Source organism: Triticum dicoccoides, chromosome 4A, assembly GCF_002162155.2.
Source record: "Triticum dicoccoides isolate Atlit2015 ecotype Zavitan chromosome 4A, WEW_v2.0, whole genome shotgun sequence".
Taxonomy (NCBI): Eukaryota; Viridiplantae; Streptophyta; class Magnoliopsida; order Poales; family Poaceae; genus Triticum; species Triticum dicoccoides.
This window is the reverse complement of record NC_041386.1, coordinates 669,406,817-669,432,233: the sequence shown is the minus strand read 5'-3', so window position 1 is coordinate 669,432,233 and position 25,417 is coordinate 669,406,817. Positions and strand designations below refer to the sequence as shown.

The 25,417-nt window shown below is 43.5% G+C and overlaps 4 protein-coding genes across 9 annotated transcripts in view; all 4 read right to left on the bottom strand.

Annotated features, from left to right (window-relative positions):
- Positions 1-1,107: 1,107 nt before the first annotated feature.
- Positions 1,108-6,417, bottom strand: LOC119287856 (putative ankyrin repeat protein RF_0381). Of its 5 annotated transcripts, none has more exons than XM_037567488.1 (11): positions 6,316-6,417; positions 5,901-6,047; positions 5,673-5,804; positions 5,388-5,581; positions 5,082-5,168; positions 4,766-4,894; positions 3,130-3,285; positions 2,601-2,702; positions 1,946-2,116; positions 1,758-1,837; positions 1,108-1,594 (listed from the first exon to the last, which is right to left on the bottom strand). In XM_037567488.1, exons 1-11 carry the CDS (start codon positions 6,380-6,382, stop codon positions 1,555-1,557), a joined length of 1,305 nt encoding a protein of 434 aa, XP_037423385.1. In that variant the 5' UTR covers positions 6,383-6,417; the 3' UTR covers positions 1,108-1,554. The 5 variants fall into 5 exon arrangements, 4 of the variants coding, with proteins under 4 accessions (XP_037423385.1, XP_037423386.1, XP_037423387.1 ...); XM_037567489.1 differs by having other exon boundaries at positions 5,388-5,527; XM_037567490.1 differs by having other exon boundaries at positions 5,388-5,515.
- A 3,135-nt stretch (positions 6,418-9,552) lies between these two features.
- On the bottom strand, positions 9,553-12,717 carry LOC119287855 (proteasome subunit beta type-6-like). Its single transcript, XM_037567487.1, has 8 exons — positions 12,576-12,717; positions 11,381-11,457; positions 10,974-11,029; positions 10,739-10,811; positions 10,543-10,654; positions 10,219-10,292; positions 10,047-10,121; positions 9,553-9,840 (listed from the first exon to the last, which is right to left on the bottom strand). Exons 1-8 carry the CDS (start codon positions 12,715-12,717, stop codon positions 9,709-9,711), a joined length of 741 nt encoding a protein of 246 aa, XP_037423384.1. The 3' UTR covers positions 9,553-9,708.
- Positions 12,718-12,739: 22 nt separating this feature from the next.
- LOC119287854 (putative disease resistance protein RGA3) lies at positions 12,740-19,262 on the bottom strand. 2 transcript variants are annotated; one of them, XR_005140980.1, is made up of 3 exons: positions 15,135-19,262; positions 14,925-15,035; positions 12,740-13,470 (listed from the first exon to the last, which is right to left on the bottom strand). XR_005140980.1 is itself a non-coding variant. In XM_037567486.1 (2 exons), exon 1 carries the CDS (start codon positions 19,094-19,096, stop codon positions 15,146-15,148), a length of 3,951 nt encoding a protein of 1,316 aa, XP_037423383.1. In that variant the 5' UTR covers positions 19,097-19,262; the 3' UTR covers positions 12,740-15,035; positions 15,135-15,145. The 2 variants fall into 2 exon arrangements, 1 of the variants encoding a protein (XP_037423383.1); XM_037567486.1 differs by having other exon boundaries at positions 12,740-15,035.
- Positions 19,263-20,599: 1,337 nt separating this feature from the next.
- LOC119287853 (leucine carboxyl methyltransferase 1 homolog) overlaps positions 20,600-25,417 on the bottom strand; it is a 5,425-nt gene continuing 607 nt past the window's right edge. Inside the window, exons 2-13 of the mRNA XM_037567485.1 lie at positions 24,830-24,918; positions 24,599-24,735; positions 24,270-24,317; positions 24,012-24,093; positions 23,135-23,237; positions 22,647-22,767; positions 22,515-22,562; positions 21,642-21,725; positions 21,506-21,570; positions 21,301-21,352; positions 21,149-21,187; positions 20,600-20,987 (exon numbers count right to left, since the gene is read on the bottom strand). Of these exons, the coding sequence (XP_037423382.1) occupies positions 20,955-20,987; positions 21,149-21,187; positions 21,301-21,352; positions 21,506-21,570; positions 21,642-21,725; positions 22,515-22,562; positions 22,647-22,767; positions 23,135-23,237; positions 24,012-24,093; positions 24,270-24,317; positions 24,599-24,735; positions 24,830-24,918 (901 nt within the window). The 3' untranslated portion in view covers positions 20,600-20,954. The remainder of the gene's footprint in view (positions 20,988-21,148; positions 21,188-21,300; positions 21,353-21,505; positions 21,571-21,641; positions 21,726-22,514; positions 22,563-22,646; positions 22,768-23,134; positions 23,238-24,011; positions 24,094-24,269; positions 24,318-24,598; positions 24,736-24,829; positions 24,919-25,417) is intronic.

Genomic DNA, 25,417 nt, shown 5'->3' with positions numbered 1-25,417 from the left:
TCATATTTAGATAAATCATTATTTAACAAAAAGAGAGCTCTATCCTCTTTACGTTTTTAAGATTTCTAACAGAAAGAGCTATCTCGGTAGGTGACTTCCCCAGCGAAACACCTAATTTACTACTTCCTCCGTTTCAAAATAGATGACCCAACTTTATACTAACTTCGAAGTTAGTACTCCCTCCGTCCGGAAATACTTGTCGGAGGAATGGATGTATCTAGATGTATTTTAGTTCTAGATACATCCATTTTTATGCATTTCTTCGACAAGTATTTCCGGACCGAGGGAGTATAAAGTTGGGTCATCTATTTTGGAACGGAGGGAGCTCTAGCAACAACAACACTATCACATAAATGACAAAAGGATCCCTTGATAGCATTGGGGTTGTACCTGAAGGGGGTCCGCGGGAATAGGCCACCTTGATGGCCCTCTCCATCTGGGTAGCATCCGCGTTTAGTTGCGCCCGTATGCGACCACTTGACCGATTTTTTCTATGGTGGTTGTTTGATTTGTAGGATTATTAAATTCTATAGAAATGTTTTCTAAGAAATCTTCTGCATTAGATTTCATAGGAAATCTAACATCCACTCGTGCCTCTTTTTTTAAATAATTTGCTTTTCCTGTGATGGAATCAAACAAACTTTCGTGTTTATGAAATCCTATAAGATTAAAGTGGGTATGACATTGGAACCCTTGATTTGTAGGATTATTAAATCCCATAGAAATTTTTCTAAGAAATCTTTTGCACTAGATTTCGTAGGAAATCTAACATCCACTCGTGCCTCTTTTTTAAAATAATTTGCTTTTCCTGTGATGGAATCAAACAAACTTTCGTTTTACGAAATCCTGTAAGATTAAAGTGGGTATGACATTGGAGTCCTGCATTTTTTTTCTTCTATCCTACGTTTTTAGAATCCCGTGAATCAAAGAGGCTCCTCATATTAGTAAGGTATTTAACGATGCCATTGCCATCTGGAGATTATCTATGTAGCTCAACCTCTGCCGTTAGATGACCAAATCGAACAATTTGAATTTTTAGCATACCTTGCATCTTACCGTGGCACACTAAATTTAGTTGCGCAACTGCAATAAAATCAAACAAGAAAATGGTTCAATCACTAACCTCTACATTTCATTGGGGCGAAAAAATAACAGAATGCAGCTACTGTTAGCACTAGCTATGCATTTTTCACCTGGCCAGTCACCATCATCGTCACAAAATCAATCTATCTATTTAGGCTATATGTACAACACAACACATCACCCACCTAAGATAATGCTGTCAGAAAGAACGAGGTCTCGGCCCTGTAACTGCCGACGAAATCGGGGCCTCTGATCGAGCAGAGTTTGAAACCGGCTGCCTCCCCAGCGCAACACATCCTAACATACGAGCAACGGTAGCTATTACTGTTAGTAGTAGGGTACATAGTACCCGGTAATTCCGGCGCAGGGATACACAGCGGCGGTCATTGCAGAGATGTGAGAAGAACCAAGGCAGAGAGTTCTCCGATCATCCTTCCCTCGGAAGCGACCCGGCATCGGCAGTTGCTTATCTTACCCGCGCTGCGGCTCCTCCACAGCCTTCTCGGCCTTCCTGCAAGCAAGTCGCAGAGATCAAAAGGCGTCAGAGACTACATCTCCAACCGCAGTTCGAGCTATAAGGTATTTACTATTTAGATACGTCCATCGTCCTCTGCGGATGATGGATTTAATCGATCATGGTAATAATAACCCAAGGCAAGCAATGGCATGGTTACCTCAGCGCTTCCTTAATCTCTTCATTCTTAGGGTCGAGCTGCAGCGCCACCCGGAACGCGTCAGCGGCGCCCTCGTAGTCCTGCGCACAATGAGACAATATCAGTACCACCAGAGTCCAGAGGGAGGTATATACAAGTGGAGAGGATGAGTTCGACTGCGAGGGTAGAATCGATACAAGCAGATGTACCTTCATGAAGCTGAGGGCTGCGCCTTGACGATACCAGGCCTTGGACCAACGGGGCCGCATCATCCTGCACTTGAGCGCGTCTTCCAGAGCTAGCTTCCCATGTCTCATACGCAGCCAGCAGAGGCTCTGGTTGGCATACATGGTGGCATCAGATGGATCTGTGTCAAGTACCTGCGTTTACAATGAGTAAGTATGCAATCAGTTTAGCTCAACAGGTTGGTGAATGGATCTACTGACAGACCCTATGGAGCATATCGTTGCCTTTTCATCAGTTTGTTTTATTTTTATTTTTCTCAAAACAGAGGCTTAGTACCTGTCCTCTGCATCATTAGTGTCTGACCCGAAGTAACAAAACAACGGATATAAGTTGTTGTCTGACCTAAGAAAAGAAGGGGCATCACAAGATGAAGTGCTACACTCAGTGTCATTGTAAGAGAGAAAAACACTCCAAGCGCCGCTATTTCATCATCGCGTGTCAGGCAGAAATGGCTCTACGGATATTGAGTTCATCTTAAACCATCAGGCAAGCTGTACAGCTACAGAGAAAATTAAAACACCACACTTTCAATCTTGAGCCTGATATTCTGGAACTATTTGTTGTGCAATCTTTGTGATTGTTCCAAACAAGTACTCCTAGATAGGCTCATGCACTTACCTTGCCATAGAAGGTCATTGCTGTAAGGTAGTCCTCCTTTGCAAATGCTTCCTTTCCTTGTGACTTCCAAAACGCAATTTTTTCTTCCACAGAAACCGAGGCCTGAACACAATAGCATGTTCAGTTACAGGCATACCGAACGACAGTTGGGCAGCACAGTAACAATTTAAAGTTCGAAAATTAAAATAATGCTGCTTGGTCCAAATTCCTTCAACCATAATCTTGTTAGGTTTGCAAACTTGGCTGGGGGCAGTACCCATACAAGTATACAACCATCATGGTTGAAATCTGTCAGAAACTTTCCTAGTGAATAAAACATCAACTCAAATTTGAATACAAACTCTATTTGGGTGTAAGAATAACATCTCCCATCATAATACATAAAGGGTGCACATCTAAGAATTTATGAAGAGCTATCTACAAGAGCACAACTAATCATTATGTAATAAGTAGATAATACGAAGCAATCAGGCATTGAGCTTCATGAGTATAGCCTGGAATGAAGTGATAAAGAAATTATTGTACATGCCTGAAGATGATTCATAAGCGGAGACTTCACGGTTCTAATTATCCCATCAACGCTCCAATCTGGCAGAGATGGAATTGGTTTTGTCCTAGGAAATAGAACTTCAACAAGGTCACGTCGGCCATGAACTGCTGCTAGCTCGACTGGAATTGCACCATGCTATATCATACAAAACAACATAAGATTCCATATAATCCAGCACGAAAATGACAAAGCCATCAATGCCATTAGATTTTTCCTTTCGACCAAAAACATTGCGAGAAAAAAAATGAGACATTCCTGAATTCATCGCACTGACTGTAACAGATTTAGACACTGTTAAATGAACAGAACATAATTTATAGAAAGCTAGACACATAGTACTCCCTCTTGAACCATAGTACATGAACTCTCAGAGGAACACTAAAAATAATACGGAATTACAGTGACCAACTAGTATCATGATGCTGAGATGAGATATGCAAGACCTATTGTACCACTTAGCACTAGAGCCTTCCTAAGTCAGTGCAGTCTGAACTCGTTGTTCGGCAGCGTAGTCCTGTGCGACTGTGTTGGCCAGTATTTAGGGATCTACTGTATTGGAGGGCCACCTCATCACATTGTATCATCCCGCCATGTAACGTGAGTGTTGTTGCTTTATATATAAAGCGGGGCGAGAGCCTGTTTCGAGAGTGCAGTCCGAACTCTGAAGCAAACCCAAACAGATGTACTTGAATACAAACCTACTATACATAATTTAGTTGAACATGAAACATACATACAACGTACTGTGTTATATCAGGAGACCTTAGTTAGATTCCACCTTGTGTCAAATGCAAGGAAAAAGGGGCCAAGATTGCAAATCGAAAAAGCATCAAAGATAGTAAACGGAGGGATAAGATAAAAAAGCTTTGTTAGAAAATGAGATATTCCTGAATTCATCCCACTGGCAGCAACAGTTTTGAACACTGTAGAATGAACGAAACATTATTTGAAGGAAAGCTAGACACAGTACTCCCTCTTAAAGGTAGAAAATTTCAAATCGTTGCCCATTTTAAAAGTGGCTGCATGCATCAATTGATCAGAACTATGTTTTTAAGGCGACGCCTTACCGCCTTAGGGAGGGGGGGCGCTTTGGCGCCTAGGCGACGCCTAGGCGGGCGCTTTGGACGCCTAGGCGCCCAAAGCGGTCGATTTTCCAAAGCGGAGGGGGAGCGCTTCGACGCCTAGGCGTCGCCTTAGGGACGCTTTAAAAACATAGGATCAGAAGCAAGGGGCTATCCTCCTTTTCGGAAAAAAAAAACTAGATACAGTACTGTCTCTCGTACTGAGAGGAACACTAAAAATGATACTGAATTCCAGTGACCTTCTAGTATCATGATTCTGAGATGAGATATGTAGCCTGTTGTACTACTTAGCACTAGAGCTGCAATATTGGGATGTCTTCCTAAGTCAGTGCAGTGAAAATTCTAGAGCAGACCCAAACTGATGCACGCAAATACAAACCTAATGGACAGCATTCAGTTGAACATGAACAATCTTTACAATGCACTTGTATCTCAGGAGAAAGGGGCCAAGATTGCAAATCTCAAAGCATAAAAGATACCCCCTCTGTAAAGAAATATAAGAGCGTTTAGATCACTACTTTAGTTATACTTACCTCGCTAGGAATGTTAGGGTCAGCTCCAGCCTCTAGGAGCAACTTGACAAAGTCGGTGGAACCGTCATCAACTGCTTGTGTTAAAGGAGTTGGTCCAGAGTTACCACGAGCATTCAGATCAGCACCCGCCTATGGATAAAAGTAAAATAGCTTTGGATGCAGAGCTTGTAGAAGTACTCATGACACGTTTAACCAGAAAAAACAAGTTACTCTACAAACTCGGGACACCAGCTAGTTACCGTAAAAGAATGAAAATCAGGACATAGTCAAACATAAAAAAAATAACAGAATAGATCAAGTCAGTAAATTACTGGACCTCAATCAGTAGCTTCATGCATTTCAAGGAGTTCCTAATGACAGCCATCAGGAGTGGTGTAAGGATATGATTGACCAATTTGTTTGGCTGAAAAGGGAAACGAATCACAATTTTGAGAAGCGTTATTTTGATCACAAATAATATAAGCCTACAAAGTATGCAGGCGCACCTCCAAAATAAACCATTACATCGTCAGGCAGACACAGTTTATCACATTTGCCTTCCAATTTGTAATATTCTTTCTTTTTTTCGCGAGAAATTTGTAATGTTCATTCAACTAACTGAGAATGGAATAGACAAACTTACATCAGCCCCATGCTCCAACAGAAGCTTCACAACCTCGACACGGTCCTTTGCAACCGCCAACTGTAACGGCGCGCCCCGGTGATCAACAGGGTCCACGGGGACTCCTTTGGACAGCAACAGCCTTACAGCTTCGCAGTGCCCTGGAGACACAACAAACATAATGTGCAAACCCAAATAGATCAGAACTAGGGCCTCTACACTACAGAGTATACATAGACAGTATCTTTATTCAGGTAATGCCATTCCTTCAGTTCCAGGGAACCAAATAGTGAGAACACGACGCACCTTCCTCTGCCGCATAGTGCAGCGGCGTCGAGCCGTTGTCGTCACGGACGGCCGGGTCGGCGCCGCGGTCGAGGAGGTACCTCATAACCTGGACCTTCCCCGCAAGCGCGGCGTAGACCATGGGCGTCTCGCCTTACAAGGGGAACAGAGCATCTCGTAGTAAAACAGAACAAACTTTCCCTGACAAGGAGGATGCATGAGGGCTGAATTTCAGGCAGGTGGGTGCACCTGTTTTCGACGCCGAATCGACATCGAGCCCGGAGTCCTCCACCAGGAACCTGCAGATCTCCAGGCTGCCCTTGCACGCGGCGAAGAGGAGCACGGTGTCCCCTTTCGCGTCCTTGGCTCCCCGCAGGTCCACCTTCCTCGCCATTTCTGAGAAACGCAGGAAAGACCGACGTCGGACAGGAAAATCATTCGCACAAGGGGAATTCAGATGGAAATTGCTCGGATGGGACTCCGAATCGGGGACGCCCTGCCGAAATTGGGGTTTCTCCCTGCGAATCTAAGTTCATACAAATCGAAGCTCGCTCCAATTTCGCGGAGGATCACGGACTTGCGGCCAGCCCGGCCGAATCCGTCCGCAGTGCACAACACCGAGCCGCGCGAGTGTTCGGGGAGAGAGAGAGCGCGCGGCGCTTACTCTTGACGAGGCGCAGGTTGCCGTTGATAGCGGCCTCGATGGCGATATGGGAGGGGGAGGAGGCCATGGCGGCGGCGACCCTAAGAGTGGTATAGGGTTTTGGGACGGCGTGGCCGAATTCACTATTTTGCCCTTTTGGCAACGTTTAGCATGATCTGATCCTATCTGTGAAATTTTTTCGGATCTGACCATTTTCCTACCGCCGCCCGATCCGGCAGTAGGCTATAACAGGCTACCGCCGCAGTAGGGGTCGGACGGCACCATCTGCCCTGGCTGACGTGGACGCCAGAGACAATGGCGGTAGGATGTAGGCCCTACCGCCATAGTCTGTGGTGGTAGGGTGTCGAACAGGCTTTTCTCCCGTGTGGCTACAGACGGACCCCACCCACCCACCAGGTTGTTCTTCCTCCCCTGCGGTCAATCTCCCTCTTTAGTCCACCATTTTTGGGGCAAAACAAATAGGTCGGTAAGCTTCTTCAATCCCTCCAATTAGTTTTTCTAATAAGTTTGTAGTTTTGAAGCTTTTATTGGCTCTAGGTGCAATCTAGGTTTTCATGTTAAAATTTTTATGATGTTTTAGTTGTTTAGTAGCATATGATTGAGTAGTAGGCTTATTTTATTGGCTCTAGGTGCAACCTAGGTTTTCCCAAACACGAGGGGAGAAACAACCGAAGAGCTCCGTCCCCTTGTCTTCCGCGGAACCAACATCGGAAACACCAGGAGAACACAGGGGCAGAGCAGTGGGAAATATGGCCGGCACGAGGGAGAACTTGCTCAGAGCAACCTCCGCCCTCTCTAGAAAGCTCTCAACACGAGGGAGAACTTGCTGAAATCTGAATTTTGAAGGGGGGAATACAGTAGTATCTCTAATCTATGCTCTCTCTAAAGTTTCTTCACAAATGTGCACGACTTTGGGGGGGCGGGGGGGGGGGCATATGCCCCCCTTCCCCCGGTTACACTAACCTCCGACAGTGCAACCAACTGGAATCATTTTTTCTATGATTTGAGTTGCAGTTTTAACAAGAACAAAAGTTGAGTTACTTTGTACTGCCCTTTTTTATGAACTCTCCGTCCTCTGCCTTTTGGTACGTCGTCCCTGTTTTTCTTTTGTTTTTCCGTAAAAGAAATTCATGTTGATAAAAAAAACATTACGTTCCCAAGGACTCGAACCCCGACCGCTTGGAACGACTCCACACAGACTAGGCACTCCAGCTAGCATTAAGCTGTTTGCGAAAAAGAAGAAATATGCCATGTTATTTAGGCCCATCCTGCCCAAGATAAAAGGCAACGAAGGCAGCCCCAGCTTCTTGTTTAAAGGAATGATTCACTTCATATTAAATAGTACCAAATCATTTTTTTACATAATATTCCACCAATTTATATATGTGTGTGATCTGAAATCAGCAAGGCACTCCAAGAATCAAGGAAGGAAATTAAGGAAGGAGAGAAAACTGAAAGAATGGAAAAGGTGCGGACATGATAGAACATGATGGAAAGAACGGAAAAGGCGCACACTACGGATGAAAAAGAAAGGACGAGATTGGATGAGAAAATGAGGAAAAAAATAAGCATACTCCCCTAAAAAAAAGCGCTAGATCACCCATGCGTGAGCCATGGCCGCTGATGATCCGCTGAGAAACCCACATCTCTTCAATTTACTGATTTTCGCATGACGCAGGCCCTGGCTTCACCTTTTTGCATGCTTTCGTGCATGTAGATGCCATTTTGCAAGCTTAGAATATTTGATGCTTGCCTGCATATATGTGCAACGGAGATGATGTGAGGTAATATTTCTTCCATCAGGTTTTTGTATGAAAATAGTAGCAGAGGATTCTTCTCTACTGGAGTATAAGCCAATTATTTTTTGCCTAATAAGAGAAGAAATTAATTAACTATATATTTAAAAATTCATCAAATCCGGAAATTTCTGTACTATAGGGGAAAAAAAGCAGTATGTAATGTACACTCAGGAGTATATGTATATGCTGACATACATGTACATGTGTTGTAGTAGAAAGTATATATGAATCGCCATTTAATGTTGACAAAAATATATAGGCCTCCCATGATTATCATTAATAAAAAGGGGTAGAAATCCAATCCAACTATCCCACAAACACTAATGAAAAAAATTATTATAGATAACAGACAACAGAAGGAAAAATCAACAATCTCTCTTCAGGCTGTGTGTCGTAGATATAAAATAGTACATACTATATTGCAGTCTCCATCATAAAATGAAAAGGCTCCTCCGGTCTTACACATCGATCACTTTTTCTTTAACAAGAAACGTGCAGAGCCCCCATTGCCATTTTATTGCTTTTGGTACGGTATTTGTAAGATAAAGATACATATAAAAAAAACTCAAATAGACCACTTCGATTGAATGTGAATGTTCATCCACACTAAGAAACTCAAAACACTAATAGTTGCCATGAGGGGTATGCTCTATACTTTATCATGTTCCTAGTTCTATTTTGTTATATGTTGAGGCAGGTAAAGAAATATTTTATAAGATTAGCATTTTCTGCTTCGACAAATTTGGATCTTCTGAAGAAATTTAGTTTTAACCAAATTTTGCATTACATGTGGATGTTTTTGCACATAAAAATCAAACCAAACTTGAATATAAATTGATAATTTTTGTGGCATTTGTGCTAGTATAGTTATAAACCAAATTAGTGCAATTCATACCATCGCCGTTGGAATCTGGGGGAGCGGCGAGGCCGGTGCGATAGGGGGAGGACTAGCTCGATTTGGGTGTAGCCATAGGACGCAGCCACCATGCCAATTTGGAGAGGGAGGGGAAAAGATGTCCCACCGATCGTTTGGGACCCATGAGGTGAAAAAAAATTGGAGGTTGAAATGTGATGGATCTGACTTTACACGCACCCAAGTCGGTCTCCATATTTTTTTGACAATCGGCTGGATCGTGAAAACTAAATAACTGCCGTCACAAACCAAATAGATGTACGCTAGCAGCGTCGTCCTGATAAATCCAAAACCTGGGAGCCTCCAAACTAAGGCATGCCTTGCTGCTCTCTGTTGTAGCATAGCCAGGCTCGCAGAACCAAAATGGACCAGATCGAACCAGCGGCATCCCAATCATTCTGTTTGAATCGCGCTTCACATCTCAGCATTGATCCTTGCACGTCACGGGTGTTTTATTTTCTACAAATCCAAGCAATCGACGCGGTACTCCGAGGGAGCTGAGTTGCACGGGAGGACACGGATCCATCGAACAAGGAATGTACAGTGCTATTAATTCGTAATAACAAGGGAGGAAAATAAGCTGGTGTGGAACAATTCGGCACAATTTCTTAACAACATTAAGCTCAAATTCAGAACAAGTCATCATCAGACACAGTAGGAAGAACCAGTAGGAAGCACGGCTCACTGGACCATGGCATCAGAGCTCCCGGCCGCGAGAATGTCGAGGAGCGAGTTCTGGGGCTCCATCTCCTCATGCCACAGTGGCAGCTTGTCGCCAGGATGGAAGCTCCTCTTCACGCCCTCCTCATTTATCTGATCAGCGCTCTCAAATCAGTACGGCCAAGCAAAACAGACAAGATTTTTCAACAAAAAAAAAAGACAGGGCATAAGAAACATCTAGAAACTTTATGTTGTAGAAATAAAGTCCATTCAAATGAGCAAGTTCAAGTTTCTATGATGTTGTGTGTTTCTGAACCAAAAGAAACCAAGCATGGAATTTGTACGAAAAGAACACTTACAGTAACGGTGCGAACAACCCCTCCACTAGCACCATCACGTGCAATGGCAAGGGAAACCACCTTCACCACAAATTTCTGCTCAGATAAGGATAAGAAGACCATGTTAGGAGATACGCTGCAGAAAAGATCACCAAATACTCTCTAGTTCCTCGGAAGAAACCAAATGACGTACCTCAGCTTCTTCCTGGGTCATCCCCTCTTTCCATTCATGATCCATCAATCCATACAGATAGCTGGAACCAGATCCTGAAAAAGGTCAGGGATAACATAGAAGTATGAGAACATGCACCTGGTATAGCGTACAATAAAGCTGGACTAGCAAAATTGTGTGCTCAGTGTTTCTCAGCACTCAGCAGAGCCAGGTTGCAGTCAACCAGGATAAGTGTGATTAACAGAGTGCACAAGGTTTGTTGCAAACGAGTACTCTACTCAAGGGTGTCAAGTCAAGTATAGGCAAGGAATGATGCACTTCTACAGTTCTATTGTTGAACCTTACCTCCAATTGCGAATGGTTGCCTCAGAATCGTTCCACCAAGAGGGACCGAGTAAATTTGGCCTCCTTCGTACTTATCCCATCCACCAACTATCATACCAGCTTGCAACATGCTCTGGACAGTGATAACAAACATCAGAAAGGACATGCTGTGTATCAAAGAAGGTGCGCATTCTTGTGATGGCTACAAAAGACATACCTTGTTCTGATAGGCCAGCAACCTAACCAAGTTGGATGCGACTTTCACGGTAGCTGGTTGCCCAAGCTGAATTCTGTACAAGGAGGACAGATTTAACATCAGCTAACTTGCAAATCAAACACTCAACTGACTGCAATCATATTGACAATTGAAATTCAAGTTCTATTTAATTTATACACTGCCATCCTACTCTGATTTAGAAGCAAAAAAACTGTGTTTTGCACAGAGTACTTACGTGTGCTGGTGGAGAAAATAGCGCACATAATCTGAAATAACTTGTGTATCAGCGGCCTGCAAGATAATGAGAGGCATGCTACATGTGAGACATAGATCTTATGAACAGAAAATGGGATATGTGACTACCAAAAATTAAAGCAGCCGATGAAAACTTATGACAGTGTTATAACTGAAGAGTTCGACTCTCCCAGAAGACAAGCAATGATAAGGCAACTACAAAATGGCACGGAAAAGCTAAATACAAAATCTTGGCTTGTTAGCTTTTATTTGCTTTGTTTATTGTCAACACCAGCAATTAAACATACCCTACTCACTTGTCGGTTGCTCAAACAACTTAATGTCACAATAACACGTGATAACAACATGAGAATGTGACCAATCTTGAACATAAATAGGAACACTTACAGATCCAGAACGGCAGACATAGACATTATCAGTGAGCTGACTAATCTTGTCCGAAGCACGGTTTGCCACATACATTCCTGCGGATTAAGACCAGGGAACAACACATATTTCGTTAAGGAAATAAATCCAGAGAGCAGAACTGATCAATGCTAGCTTTCATTCAATTCAAGCGTAAGCATTAAGACTTTGCACCAGTAAGGGAGGCATGCTGTCCAGTAGCTCAACAAGAACATGCTCAGCAATTCACAGTGATACAAGGTTCCGAATGGAGAAAACGCGGCACAGAACCCCTCAAACAAAAGGAGGCACGCACATACTCTAGTTCTCACGGCCCCAATTAACAACTATCCTTAGAGCAACTATCCTAGTTTGTTTGCATCTAATTCTATGGCAGCAAAGCCAGGCTTGTCCATGGAATTTGGTATTCCACATTATATGCAATAGCACTAGGAGTTGGAGGTCTCATTTGCTGAACTAGGCATGGGGTGGAACTCCTAAACCTAAGAGGCACATCTTCCCTCCAATATTACATTAATCACGATTTCCCTGATCTCGCAACTAGATTATACCAGGGAAAAAAATACTGAATTAGGAGAGGCGTCACACAAAACATCGTCAGGCATGCTGTCTAGTAGCTCAGTAAGAACATACTAAGCAGTTGATTTTGTTTGCGTCTAATTCTCACTGCTCCAATGATAACTAGTATTCTTTTTTTTACAGGTAAACAGTGAGAGAGTGTTTGTCCTTGACTCTAATTCTGGTAAACCCCAGATTCGTCTGCATCTAATTCTATGGCAAGAAAACAAGGTTTGTCCATGAAATTTGGAATTTCGCATATATGTAACATAACAGTACTTGGAGCTCTGACTTGCTGAACCACACATGGTGATACCCCCAAACCTAAAGCTGAAGGGCGCATCTTCTCCCTAGTTAAAGCTGAAGGACTGCAAACAAACAGAGACGATTTCCCCTGATCTCGCAGCCAGATAATACCAGGGGGGAAAAATACTGAATCAGGAGAGGCGTCACACAAAACATGGCGACAGCAGCAGCTGCATCCCTCGGTTTTCTCCCCGCGATCTACTAGCCAAATCGGAGGCGCGACGCGCCGTCTCCGGCACAAACCTAACCGCTGCTGCGTCCACGGGAGAACCAGAGCGCATCAGGAGGTCGGGGGAGGGGGGAGGGGGCGTACCGGTGCTGGTCCTGGAGTCGGCGGCGAGGACGACCCCGCCGGCGTAGCATACCCCGACGATGGTGGTGCCCATCCGGTGCTCGCCGTCGGTGGGGGCGTCGGCGGAGGAGGGCCCGCCCATGAGCGAGGAGGCGGCGTCCATGGCGGCGGAGAGCGGCGGGCGAGCGGGCGAGATTTGGAGCGGCGACGGTGGGCTGTGCGTGCGTGCTGTCTGCGGCTTTGGCCTCAAGAAAGAAAGGAAGAGGAAGCGAGACGCGTCGGGGGTTCGGGGCCGAGGTGTCTGTCTGGGTCGGAGTCGGGTCGGACCAGAGCGTCCGTCCGGGTTCGGCTCAGCGGGCAGGCGGTCCAGTCCGGCTAGAACCAAACAAACCTCTCCGCGGTGTGCTGTGGCTGGACCGAATCAATGAAGTGAAAATATGCAAGACCGGTGTCATGGATATCATCGAATATGCCATTTTTTAAAAATAAAAAAAAATCCATTTTTATTAACTTGTAATGAAGCATCAAGAGGATGCAGAAGACCATGAGTATATACCCGGCCTCTGCAGACACCTACTGCCCCATCATCAACGCCGCTATCCGGCGTCTGCCGCCACAACTCCAACTTCACAACAACACATAATCTTAGACAAACCAATGGGCACGTCAAAAAAGAGTTGACTACCTTGGCCTATATTGTGACCCCCAACATCGCTCATCGTTGTTGTTGTTGTTGTTGCCTCAGAAGTCTTACAACACTTTCCCCGCAAAAAAAAAGTCTTACAACACCACCGACATGACAACCCCGTCACCCCAGACATCCACTGCTCCCTCCAACCGGTGTCCATTCCAAGGACAATACCCCGGCCCAAGGAGGAGCATTACACCGGAACCGGAATGCCACCATCTTCCGATCCTGAGGGAAAAGTATTGTTCATCAAGTATTTCCTTCTCTGGGTTGCGCGTATAGATATAAAGTTAGATACATACAAGTACTTACTACTCCCTCTGTTGCAAAATAGATATAAAGTTAGTAAAAAGTTGAATCATCTATTTTGGAATGGAGGAAGTGGCTACCAATAAAAAAGTATGGTGAATCTCTATCTGTGTGTGTGGGATCGTCATTTCCAACCATCGTTCAGGAGAAACAGAGGAATAAATGAGGAAGAGAAATGATAGAAAATCCCTTTGCTGTTCGTTTACCCCTTGTTCGAAAGAAGGAAGGAAAAAAAAAGGTAAGTACTATGTACTGCTAAGGGATGACTAGATCCATACAAGTACCATCTCACGGTCGGAAGTCCCCTTCATCCTCCACCACCACGCCTCCAGCACCATTCTACGTATGTGCATGGCTGTCCTGTATGTAGTGGTACAAGACCGACTAAACCGAGCACTACATTGTGCAGCAAGTCGGAATTTAGTGACATCCTAATTTAGGGGGTGTTTGGTTATAGGGACTTAAAAAGGTCCCTTTAAGACCCATCTAAATCAAACAGGAGGGACTTATAAGGACTTAAAGTGGGCATTTGAGACTTATGAAATAAGACTTTCAAGGAGAGTCTTATAGGGACTTATAGTTGTAATATGGTCTATAAGTCCATGTTAAGTCCCAGAAATCAAACAGGTAGGGACTTTTTAGGGACTTGAGACTTATAAGTTGGGACTAAAAAAAGTCCTAGGACTTATGAACCAAACAGGCCCTTAGTATCGACTCATCATAACTGATAAAATGCACTACATTGCCTTAAACGTGAAGTGGCCGATACCGTACTTACCAGTGTGTGAATAAATGGCTAACCTCAATATCAGTAGAATGATCCAATAGTCTCATTTATTCCGTACTTATTCCATGATATGATGATCCCGACACCCAAACTAGCCGAGTAGACTACCAGGCATCGATATATAAACAAAAAGAACCCAAATATGAATGCAAAACTTTGGTCCTAACACGAACTAGGACCTGCATAGAGAAACAAAATAGATGGTGATTGCATCGCAGGTTTTGTGATTTTCATTTAGGTAAAAAAAAATAGAAACACTCAGAAAGCACTAGCTGATAATTATGGATGTTTTCACAACTTGTGAGAAGACATTCTTTTTTTTTTGAAAAAGGAGGGTCACCCCTGGCTTCTGCATCAGAATGATGCATGCAGCCAAGACTTGTGAGAAGTCATAGGGTGTGGAGAAACATATCTCAAATAATGCTTTAGTAGAACTATTTTCACTACTGTTATGAAAAAAATGGAAATGTGATATTGCAGGAACATAAATGGAAGTTTGTTTTCTGGTGACCAGTATAAGTGGAAGTTGATATGATTTACACTGTACCGGAGTAAAGGCTCCAGTTTATATATATTATGCACTTACCAGATTTATGTATAGGAAGAGGAAGAAGGTGACCACAAGGTCGGCATGACATGCAAGTACGTCTCTATGCTCCACAAGGCTAGAAGAATGGACAAGGACCAAGGCAAATGCCTGCAACATAGTAGATGGAAAGCAAACACTGATATAGATTATAATGCAAGAAAAGGGCGAGGTGGGAAAAAAGCAAAGAAATATATTAATTTGTGTTACCTTGGATCAGCCTAATTGATTTTTGGGATGGTTCCCGCTAACCCCCTGCACTGCTGTTTTAGCTCCTCATTGTTGCAGAGCCAGACATCTAACTGTTGCAGTAATTCGGGGAGGCCATCCTCGGGCAGCGACCGGACGCACGGACATGAGCGGACCTCTAATCGTCTGAGGCTGGTCAGCTTGTGCAGCCCTGCAGGGAGGCTCTGAAGCTTGTCGAACATCGAAAACTCGAGCTCCTGGAGGGATGCGAGGAGGTGAAGGGCGCCCTCTTGCTCCTTGGTGAAGCACTTCATCTTTTGGTTTCCATAGAGATGCAGGCGGGTGAGGGAGGAAGACAGGAAGCTACAGATGGGCACAACAAGGAGTCCCATGGCCTCATCCGTACAAAGCTCCTGCAGTTTTGATGAATTTGGGGTGGAAACAAGCAGCTCATGCTCTTCTCCTCCTCCATCCTGCAGCACCTGCCTGGGATTGGGATCCCATCCAACAAAGAATCTAGGGCTGCCATAGATGAGTAATTCTCTGAGCTGTCCCCCGACGGCAAGGAGAGGTCCCAGGCCCTTGCAGCTTTGATCCTCTCCACAGTTCTCCAATACTAATCGGGTGAGAGAGGTGAGGTTTGAGAGCGGCTCCAGTGTCCCCATACCTTCCACACCGGAAATAATAAGGTATTGCAGAGAGGGCGGGAAAATGAAGCAGCAAGGGGAGGAAAACGAGCCAGTGGATAGCATCAGCTGCTCAAGACCTGTCAGGTTATTGAATGCTAACACCTGATCTAACATCTGTAGATCACCCTTTCCAACAATCTCCAATCCTGCTCTGTAGGATGATTTTGAGTACTCAAACTTCTCTAGTAGTTTTACGCTTCGTATTTTTACAGAATGGAGAGTTTCAGTCCAAGGGATATGAGCCACTAACAAGAATTCCGGACAGTTCTCTATCTGAAGCTCTTGCAATTTGGGAAACCAATCAATGCTCCAATCTTGATCAACAATGTGGTTTGAAAATGGCAACTCCAAGAGTTTAGGGCAGTCTCTAATAATCAGTACTTGCAAAAGAGGAAACACATGATGAGCATCCTGTGATGGTACCCATTTCTCAAAGTTTGCCAGTCCAACAAGTTCAAGCCTTCTTAGCCCACAAAAGGTTTGCTCTATAACAAACTCCTTTGTTGCAGCAATATGCTTCAATATTAATGTACGAAGATCCCACATCTTCCCAAAAGAAGGGAGACATTGCCAAGAAACACCGATGAGATGAAGAGATTGAAGACCTTCAACCGTGAGCTTATCACCTAGCCATGTTGGACAGGAAGGGCCTCCATGCCCTCTAATAGACAACTCTTGAAGATATCTATGTGGTTGAAGGCTCTCAAGAACCACCTCTTCCACATCAGGCTTGCTATTAGACCGCTCAGTATCCCAATCTAAGGTTAACCTCTCCAAGTAATTTTTTTCAATCAATTTTGCTTTGGTTGCTTCTTCTTTCGTGTGTATATTCTCAAGGTTATACATGCCAAGTTCCCTTAGTTCCGTCAAATGCTCAAGTTGCTTTGGTTCAAATCCTTCACTTTCTTTATTGACTTTAAATACCTTCAACTCTTCTAAGAGTGTAAGTTTCCCCACATTATAAATATGAGAATGAAGCTCATCACTTGGGGTATAAAAATGACGCAATTTTGCAAGGTTGCTCAAGTCTTTTGGCACATCGCAACAGCCATGCCACCATCCAAGATCTAGAATCCTTAAATGATAAAATTTGGAAATGGCAAGTGGTATCTCCCTCATATACTTTGTCCCCAAACATAGGTACCGTAGGTGGACAAGTGCTGAATTGTTAGGTAATATGAACTTCACAGAAGACGACATGTCAACCAAACGGATAAAGCGAAGGGCATTAGCTTCCTTAAACAAATCATTCAAAATGTGGGAAAAGCTTTCGTCCATTTCTCCAAATAACATCAAAGTATGCAATTCTCTAACCTTCAATCTTGTCTTCAGCTTTCTCAATTGGCTCTTAAAGTTTTCATCACACATTGTATGATCATCATCAATGATTATAGACAAGTGACGAATAGATGGCTTAATTTCTACTGACCCCACATTAGACTGATGTACAGTAAGACATTCATGAGACCCAACCTTTAGTGCTAAATCATGTAGCAGGTCATGCATTACATAACGCACACGACCATTAGTTTCCTCTTCTTTGAAAAATCCATGTGTGACCAGATCATTTAAATTCATTAAACCTACACCTTCCAATGTTTGATTCTGCACACCAGGTTGTAAAATATCTAGTCCTATCCACAAATTGATTAGCTCAGTGGTACTATACTCATGATCTTCTGGAAATAGTGCAGAATAGAAGAAACATTGTTGTTGATGGAAAGAAAGATAGTCATAGCTAAGCTTCAGGGCAGGCATAATGTCATTGGCACCGGTTTGTCTCTCCCATTCTTTACTTTCTAAAACCCTTCTCCAATGACGCAAATTAAGGCACTTTCTCAGTAATGTACCAACAGTTTTTGCAGCAAGAGGGGAGCCCTTTAGTTTTTCCATTATCTTATCTCCGGTATCGAGCAAAAAATTATGATCACTTCTAAAGGGCTCATCACCAAAGATAAATCTAAGGAATAACTTCCTAAATTGTTCGGATTCTAATCCCTCCAACTCTATATAATCAGTTGTTTTAACCATCTTTGCTATTATTGGAAACCGAGTTGTGAGTAGGATCATGCTACCTTTTTCTTGTGATGTTTTGAGTGGCAGCAATAACCTTTTCCAATCATCCTCGTCACTAAACTCCCATATATCATCCAGTACAAGCAAAAACCTTTTAGATCTTAATCTCTGCTCAATCAGCTCTTCCACCCTGCCATATTTTTCCCCTTCAACACGAGGGATATATGTTTCGATCTCTTCCAAAAGTTTATTCAAATTGAATTTGAGTGACACGCACACCCAAATAACAACTTGAAAATGATTTCTAACCTGTTGGTTTCTATATATGTGTTGTATCAGAGTTGTCTTCCCTATCCCCCCTGGACCGACAATCGGAAGCACAGTTAGATCCTTGCTATGGTATCTACCCTTGGTCATATCATGTATGATGCCATTCATGATATGGACCCTCCCATACAGTTTTGGCTCTATGCTCTGACCGGTGGTGATGGGACGACTCTTGGCAATATCTGGGACAATCGTACGGCCACAACTCTGCAGAACCTTGGCAACCTCCGTACGCACAGGCTGCAATTGCTCTATGACACGCTTCATTCTTTCAGAGACATCAACCCTATTAAACCCCAGCATTGGTGCTGCTCTCCGTGGCGCGCCAGAGTGAGTTGGCTGGCCAGAATGATCATCACGAACACGCCGCAAATATGAGCAAGGGAGGAGTTTACCGAGCTTGAGCATGCACCCGCCGTCCTCATCAACCTGATTGGTGTTTGGTGTCGAGGAGGAATCGCCGCGAGACCTCTGCCTACCACGTGGCCAAGTGCAACAGCTGGCCTGTTGTTGTCTGGCATCTTCCACTTCTCCGGGTTCATTGGGACAACAGGCAGCAGACGAGCACGCAGATAAACCAAGCACAGCTTTGGCGGTGTGACGAGCGTTGAGGGCAAGGTCATGGAGGCATCCCTTGGCATGCTGGTCGGCGGCGTCGTACGTGTTGTGGAGCTCGTCGTGGATGCGGAAGTAGTCCAGCTCGTCCAGCAAGTCCTCAGCGGAGTGCGCCGAGTGCCGCAGCTTCCCCAGCAGCTCCTCCAAGGCCGGGCCGTCGATCTGCTTGCGGCTGGCGGCTTCGAGGGTGGCCTGCACGAGCAGCAGCTCCGTCCTCAGGGCCTCGATGTTGAGACCCAGGCGCTTGCTGGCATCCCAAGCCTCCAGCAAGCCATCGGCTACAGGGGCCAGCGCCTTGCCCACCACCCACCGCGCCGCGCTGAGGGCCACGAGCATCGGTCCTCTCGTCACCGGCGGCCGTCTCCCCGCCCACCGCCGCACGTCGTGGAGACGGTCGCTGGTGAGGTGAGGTGAGGGATGTAGCCTGCCTGCCTGAGAATTGTGTTGCTCAGCTCAGGGTAAGAGGGTGGAGCTGTGCTGCTTGGCAGGAGGGAAGATGATTACAGACAGGAGATATGTACTGTATCTTTGTTCAGTTTGGAGTCTCCGCCAAACCGTCCCAAAACAGATGAAATAAATAAATTAGGGTGTAGCCAATGTAGTTGTTGCGTGTGGCATTCACTTATCCGTTGGTCTAATCATTTTGCCGGCCTGATGTCTGCTCTTCTGGCCCTCATGCGCCACTAGGCAGTCAAGTAATAACAATGCTCGTTCTGATTATTGCATTCATGCATCCATTTCATGGTACTAATTGCCAACTAAACCAGGAGCTAGCTAACCATGACAATGACAAACCAAGGTGAGATCAGCATGTGCGTACCCACTCTTTACTTGCCGGCCTTAGGTTGCTTATATAGTTTTTAAAAAGAAGCGGTAGGTATGTGGCTAGCAACCCCAAATGGACAAGTGAAGCTGACCCCCAAGTCAGGCACCTAGGGATGCAAGAGGACGGCGTCCACGTGTCTGCGAACAGAAAAATTAAACTAACATGGTTACTAAAGTAGCAAACCCAAACATTACTGTAAAACTAACATGGTTACTAAAGTAGCAAACATTAGTGTAACATTTGCTTGGTGGACAATCGCGGCCAAGGGGACGCCGTCCGCTTGCATCCCTACAGGTACAGGCAACCGTCCAGTTGAGAATTTAAAAGAAACCGGACAGGTTAGTTTACTGTCTAATCACTGCCGGCAAAGCATCCCATTGAGCAACACTACAGAAACAGTGAAGAAATCGCTGCCAGTAAAGCATCCCCTAAACTGACACTGAAAAATGCTGGACTTGTTGATGGATCAGCTACACTGATATGCATATACGCAAACTCAACCTGGCAGCTAGCCCAAGAAAAGGAAGTCACAGGACCCCATACCACATACTCCCTCCGATTCCTAAATATAAGTCTTTGTAGAGATTTCACTATGGACAACATACGGATGTATCTAGATGCATTTTAGAGTATAGATTCACTCATTTTGCTCCGTACGTGTTTCACAGTGTAATCTCTCCAAAGACTTATATTTAGGAACGGAGGGAGTAAAAAACTAAGCATTAACTACGTCTTCTAACCACTGTTGCTTCGAATGCAGCACGCCCACAGCACCTAGCTTGTCCGGCAACAAATTAGGAGAACACATGCACCAAACGGCCATTCGAGGAATAGAAAGAAACTCACAGTTGGGCATATGCACCACTCCAGGAAGGTTTTTCGTGAGCATCATCAACTTATCAAGTTGCATACGCTCGCACCCTCACGCTAGCCACAAACCTCAGTTTGTCCATCCTATCAGCAGAGTAAAATTTGCCGACTCAACAAAAAAAAAAGAGTAATATTGTTTCACAGGACAACTATTTGTGGTTTATTTAATAACCAACGGCAGGAACTAACAGCAAATAGTACCATTCACGTGTACACCCAACCAGAAAACTTTGCGCCATTCAGAAACAGCATGCTACCGTGACCAAGTCAAGGTCACGGTGCATGCCACTCAATTGTATCACACTGATATGCTCCAAACACTTCTGACCACAATACCCCAGAGGCAAAGACTGATGTGCCAGTACAACATATAGCCACTGTTTCTTTGCAAATGTACAACTTGAATGAACCAGGAGACTTGTTTCCGTGGGGTTTCTCTAGTTCGAATCGTCTTGGGTACGCGTAATTCTGACGCCTGCCTGCCAAAGCAGACGGATGCTACTCCTTGAACCCGAAATCGTCAAATATCCCCTGAAAGTGGAAGATAGAACTTGTCAGTCCTTTCGGATTGCACTTTGAGCCTTGCAGGAGTAGCTCAAATAAAACGTATATCCCAAAATCATCAGATATGCCTGTGCGCATCTTTCCCTTTTATATAGACCGGTTGGGTGCTGAAAGAATCAAAAGCTAACCTCGGCGTCGTTTATCCCATATGCAACACAATAGTGTTCCTGAAAACAGAAAATATAGTGCACGGAAGATCAGAAGAGCGCATAAATTAGTACGATATTTGTATGGGAAATGCGATCCCTCAACTGATAGGCAGTTGTTTGCACGTAATTACCTGCATCATATGCCACTCTTCAAACTCATCAAACAGCTCTAGCCGCTCAATCCTGCAACCATACAGTTCCGTGAGTTGTGGCCGCAACAAAACCAAATAAGTGCAGAGTCACATAAACCGGAACTTAACCCCCTTTTGTCAGTATCATATTTTAAACACTATGGACAGATAAAATTCATTTTTCAGAGACTATCGGAAACGTTACCTACGCCTTTCTCCGGCGTCAATGAAATCATTGTATATTTTCAGCATATCCCGTGCAACAGCTCTCTGAAAAATCAATCGTAAGATCCCCATAAAGACTAGCAATATTAAAGATTTAGTGTTAATCAAATGTACACCTTCCATCCATGATCAAGAAAAAGTTTCTCCTTATGACTTAATGTTGGTGTAGCATTTATGCCAAGGAGCGGGCATCCTCTACTCTGCATTAGTACAACAATAGAAAGAGTTAAATTGTGCATCAGTGCCACAGATGAAGTGGCAGATACCTCAGTGATCAATATACATTTGCACAGCAGAGAAAAGAACAGGTGCTACCCAACAGCAAGAGCACCAGCTATTTTCATTCATACGAGTAAGATGTACTCGGTCAATTGAGATACTAAAACAAATAGATTCATATATTTGATCCCACATTCCAACATGGCAATTGACTTTAAACCGAACAGTTCCCATCATGTTGCAATTTTAGTTTGCCTTCTCACTCTTCAGTTATGGATACAGTAACACCAGATGCTGTCTCCTTTAATTGCCATACAGCTACCGGCCAGTCTTTCCATAGTTTTAAAACGATTTAGTAGCCATTACGCAGGTTGTGTTGAATGAATCACAGAAATAGTCCATGATAAGAAAAGGCCACAGCTTACATTTGTTCCAGTGAGATCCCTAAATAATCTACCTGACTACTTCCACACTCAGTTGCAGATCTCGTTGAGTGTCTACATATTAATTAACCGATATGATATTTTTTATTATAAGATACATGTTCCTCTTATTAACAAAAAGGAGGTCTCTTGATCACTGGAAACACATAACTGAACTCAAGCTATTTCTTTGTTGTCGTCAAATTAGCTGAACTTTATCATAGAAATAGAAATGGTATTCAAGCATATATTTCCTACATAAAACAATATACCAAAATTTTCAACCATTCCTCAAGACAAATGGTTCATGCACCACAGTGAAAGTGTGGAACACAGGTAAAAAGGTACCTCGAGATTCCTAATCATTTGCTCCCCAAATGCATCATCTGGATGGATCTGCATCAACGTAGGAGTCAACAGTGCCAAAAGCTAACAAATATAAGGGTGCAAAAGAGTACATCAATGAGAGAATTGTTCAACCTGCTCATATAAGAAAAAGATTGCACTGGAGAACTTTTCGGATGCCCAACTAACAATAGCATCAGTTGAAGTTGGATCTAAGTAAATTAGAACACACTCTGCAATTATAAAGGTCGGCAAGCTGATGACAACAGAAAGATTTATCAAAAGCTTGAAAAGCTGCCTTGTGATTCAAGTCAACAATGGAAATAACTCTGCAGCATAACTTCAAGCAAATCAAATTATCATTAGCAGATAAAATAGATTCTCATCCAAACTAATCCAAAAGTGAACCAAGATATGTTCACTAAATGACAATAGAAAACCCTATTTTTCAGTTGATGTGACATTAGGACTGTACGCTAATATAAACATGACATAAATTTTAGTGATAACATGTGAGCATCATGCAGGGTGGAAAATTTGATTAAGCTAACAGAGAACGTGGCCACTTTGTGCAGCATAAAGGGAACAAAATATGAAGAGAACACAGGATGCATATAACATACCTTGGGTCCATTTCAGCCATGCGAATAACTGCATCTAGCTTCGGTATATCACGAATATCAGCAGAAAATAGCTTGTAATTTGTACTCGTCACTTCGCCTTTTTCTGAAATATTTGGCCACTGTCAATTTTTGTGCAGGCACATGGAGAACGGAGAAATACCAAATTCAGTGACAAGGAATGATCACTTCAACAGTTCAGCTTACAATTGTTATAACTAAGACTGATACATTTTCCTTTTAAGTTCTAACAAAGGGAATTTTTCTTGCAGACAGAATGGAAGATGGAAGTATAACAGAAACTTTCTACTACAATAACCAACAAGCCATGCTTCCTACCATAAATCTAACTCGCTATAAGCCAACATACATCATGTTATAACCAACGGGACTGACTAATTTGAAATAAACCTCGGTAAATAAGCTCTGGATAAATAAACCAAAAAATTCAAAGCTGTCAAATTTGGTATTGACTACAAAATAAAACAAAAATCAGTCTTGCTTGTTGTTAACAACATTATATTTCTGCAAAATATACATCAACCAAGATAACATGCGGATAAGATATGCATAAAAAGGAATTGTAGTGGCATGAGTGGACAAGTTTAGAACACGTTGACGTTTGGTTCAAGATTAATGCGCCACAGCTAAGCCCAAGCAGTGTGTAGACCGTGACAAACAAAATTGAAGCCACATGTATGGAAAAGGTTGGTAAATGATTGTGTCGGTGACATATGAACCATATAGAAACTAAGAGTAGCCAGCCTCAACCATGACCAGAACCAAACAGATGACGCATAAATTGTGGCAAATTGAATGCTCTTAGATGCACATAGGGCTAGGCAGGCAGTAGAAAAAAATAGAGTAATGAGAGAACTACCTATTGAAATAGAAGCATCAGGTCCTAATTTCTCCTTCATGTCATTATAGTGGTTGATGATGGCAGCCTTTTTGCTGGTTACCTGCAAAACATCAGAAGTTGTCAGAAATTACTTGCTTGTACAAAGATAAGAAGCTGGTGTTCAGAAGGAAGATACAATATATTAACGAGCATAGTAAAAAAATTACATAGAAATGATACTGTGTGGAGTAGTAAGATCCACTTGAATACATAAAGCAAAAAAAAAAAAATCCATACCTCCTGAAAATCCAGCTCTACATAAAGGTATGGAGCAAGCCCTTCATCCTACAATAAAAATACAAGGCAGAAACAGAAATGGGTAAATCAATACTATAAAAGCACCATCTCAATTTATGTATTTTGACCTTCATCGCTTCCTCCAACCAAAACAGAAAATAGTTCATCCACATGAATACTGGAACGCAGTCAGCTAGTTAATGACAATGAAGGACACAGCGGATTTAGGTTTAGCTTAAAATGTTTTGTGATGCATGCTAAATGGGCCAGGAAATGGGTAGTAAGCAGGAACTCGTGAAGTACATGAAACATGGAGTTAGGAGACTAACCTGCAACTGGAAAAATGTCGTGTCAAAGCCAGCGCCAAGAGATAATATCTGTTTCCTCTTCTGATCATCACTGCCACTCCCAGCATTGAGGAACTGGAGCATAAGTTTCCTAAGAACAGACCAGCGGGCATAGTAGCCTTTGCGAAGTCATTTGAAGATAAAGAAATTAGAACCTTAACATGATTTAAATTCAGAGAACCGTATTAGAAATATATGGAGGCACTACGATACCACGATTGATTATTGGAGCCCTTTTTGTTGTCCGCCTAACAAAATGGTGCACGTAATCATCCTTCATGTACCCTTTGGTAACACAGGACCTGCAAATGAAGATGATCATGTCACATGGGTAACATATAAGTCAGCCCCGAGTTTGCTCTGCACCTCAAGCACTTAACTTAACCACGAAGTGTCTACTACCTGCTAACCGCAATTCAGGTCACCAATTGACTCGATTTAAGAACGATCCATAGCACAAATAGAGTGTTACTTATATATAATGACATTTCTGTCTCACTGTATAATACCTTGCAGAAAGGGGCCGGCCAAAAGGGGAGTGTGAGAACAGATAAGCTAAGAGCAGATTTCATATGGAACTAGGACTGGGCAGCTAGAGGAAACAGCATGGCGCACGAAGTAAACCCTGGCTGAAACGTTCCCGTGGCCTCGATCTGCTGCGACGGAAAGCGCGCAAGCACACGAGCTGAGCATCCGACGAGCTAGCCGAGCTCGTTCCCGCAAATCGCAGCCGCTACTACAGCAACTGAGAACACACGCGCGTGCTGGAAAGCAGTGGAAAATGAGGCGGAGCGACGCGGC

Bases quoted from the DNA above. Each gene is read 5' to 3' on its own strand.
- LOC119287854 (XM_037567486.1), bottom strand. From the start codon at position 19,096: ATGCTCGTGGCCCTCAGCGCGGCGCGGTGGGTGGTGGGCAAGGCGCTG.
- LOC119287856 (XM_037567488.1), bottom strand. From the start codon at position 6,382: ATGGCCTCCTCCCCCTCCCATATCGCCATCGAGGCCGCTATCAACGGC. The intron at 5,805-5,900 runs GTGCACCCACCT...TCCCCTTGTAAG, and splicing joins CGATTCGGCGTCGAAAACAG to GCGAGACGCCCATGGTCTAC. The intron at 5,169-5,387 runs GTAAGTTTGTCT...TTCCCTTTTCAG, and splicing joins TGTTGGAGCATGGGGCTGAT to CCAAACAAATTGGTCAATCA.
- LOC119287855 (XM_037567487.1), bottom strand. From the start codon at position 12,717: ATGGACGCCGCCTCCTCGCTCATGGGCGGGCCCTCCTCCGCCGACGCC. The intron at 11,030-11,380 runs GTAAGTGTTCCT...ATTATCTTGCAG, and splicing joins ATGTCTGCCGTTCTGGATCT to GCCGCTGATACACAAGTTAT. The intron at 10,655-10,738 runs GTATGTCTTTTG...ATCACTGTCCAG, and splicing joins TGCTGGCCTATCAGAACAAG to AGCATGTTGCAAGCTGGTAT.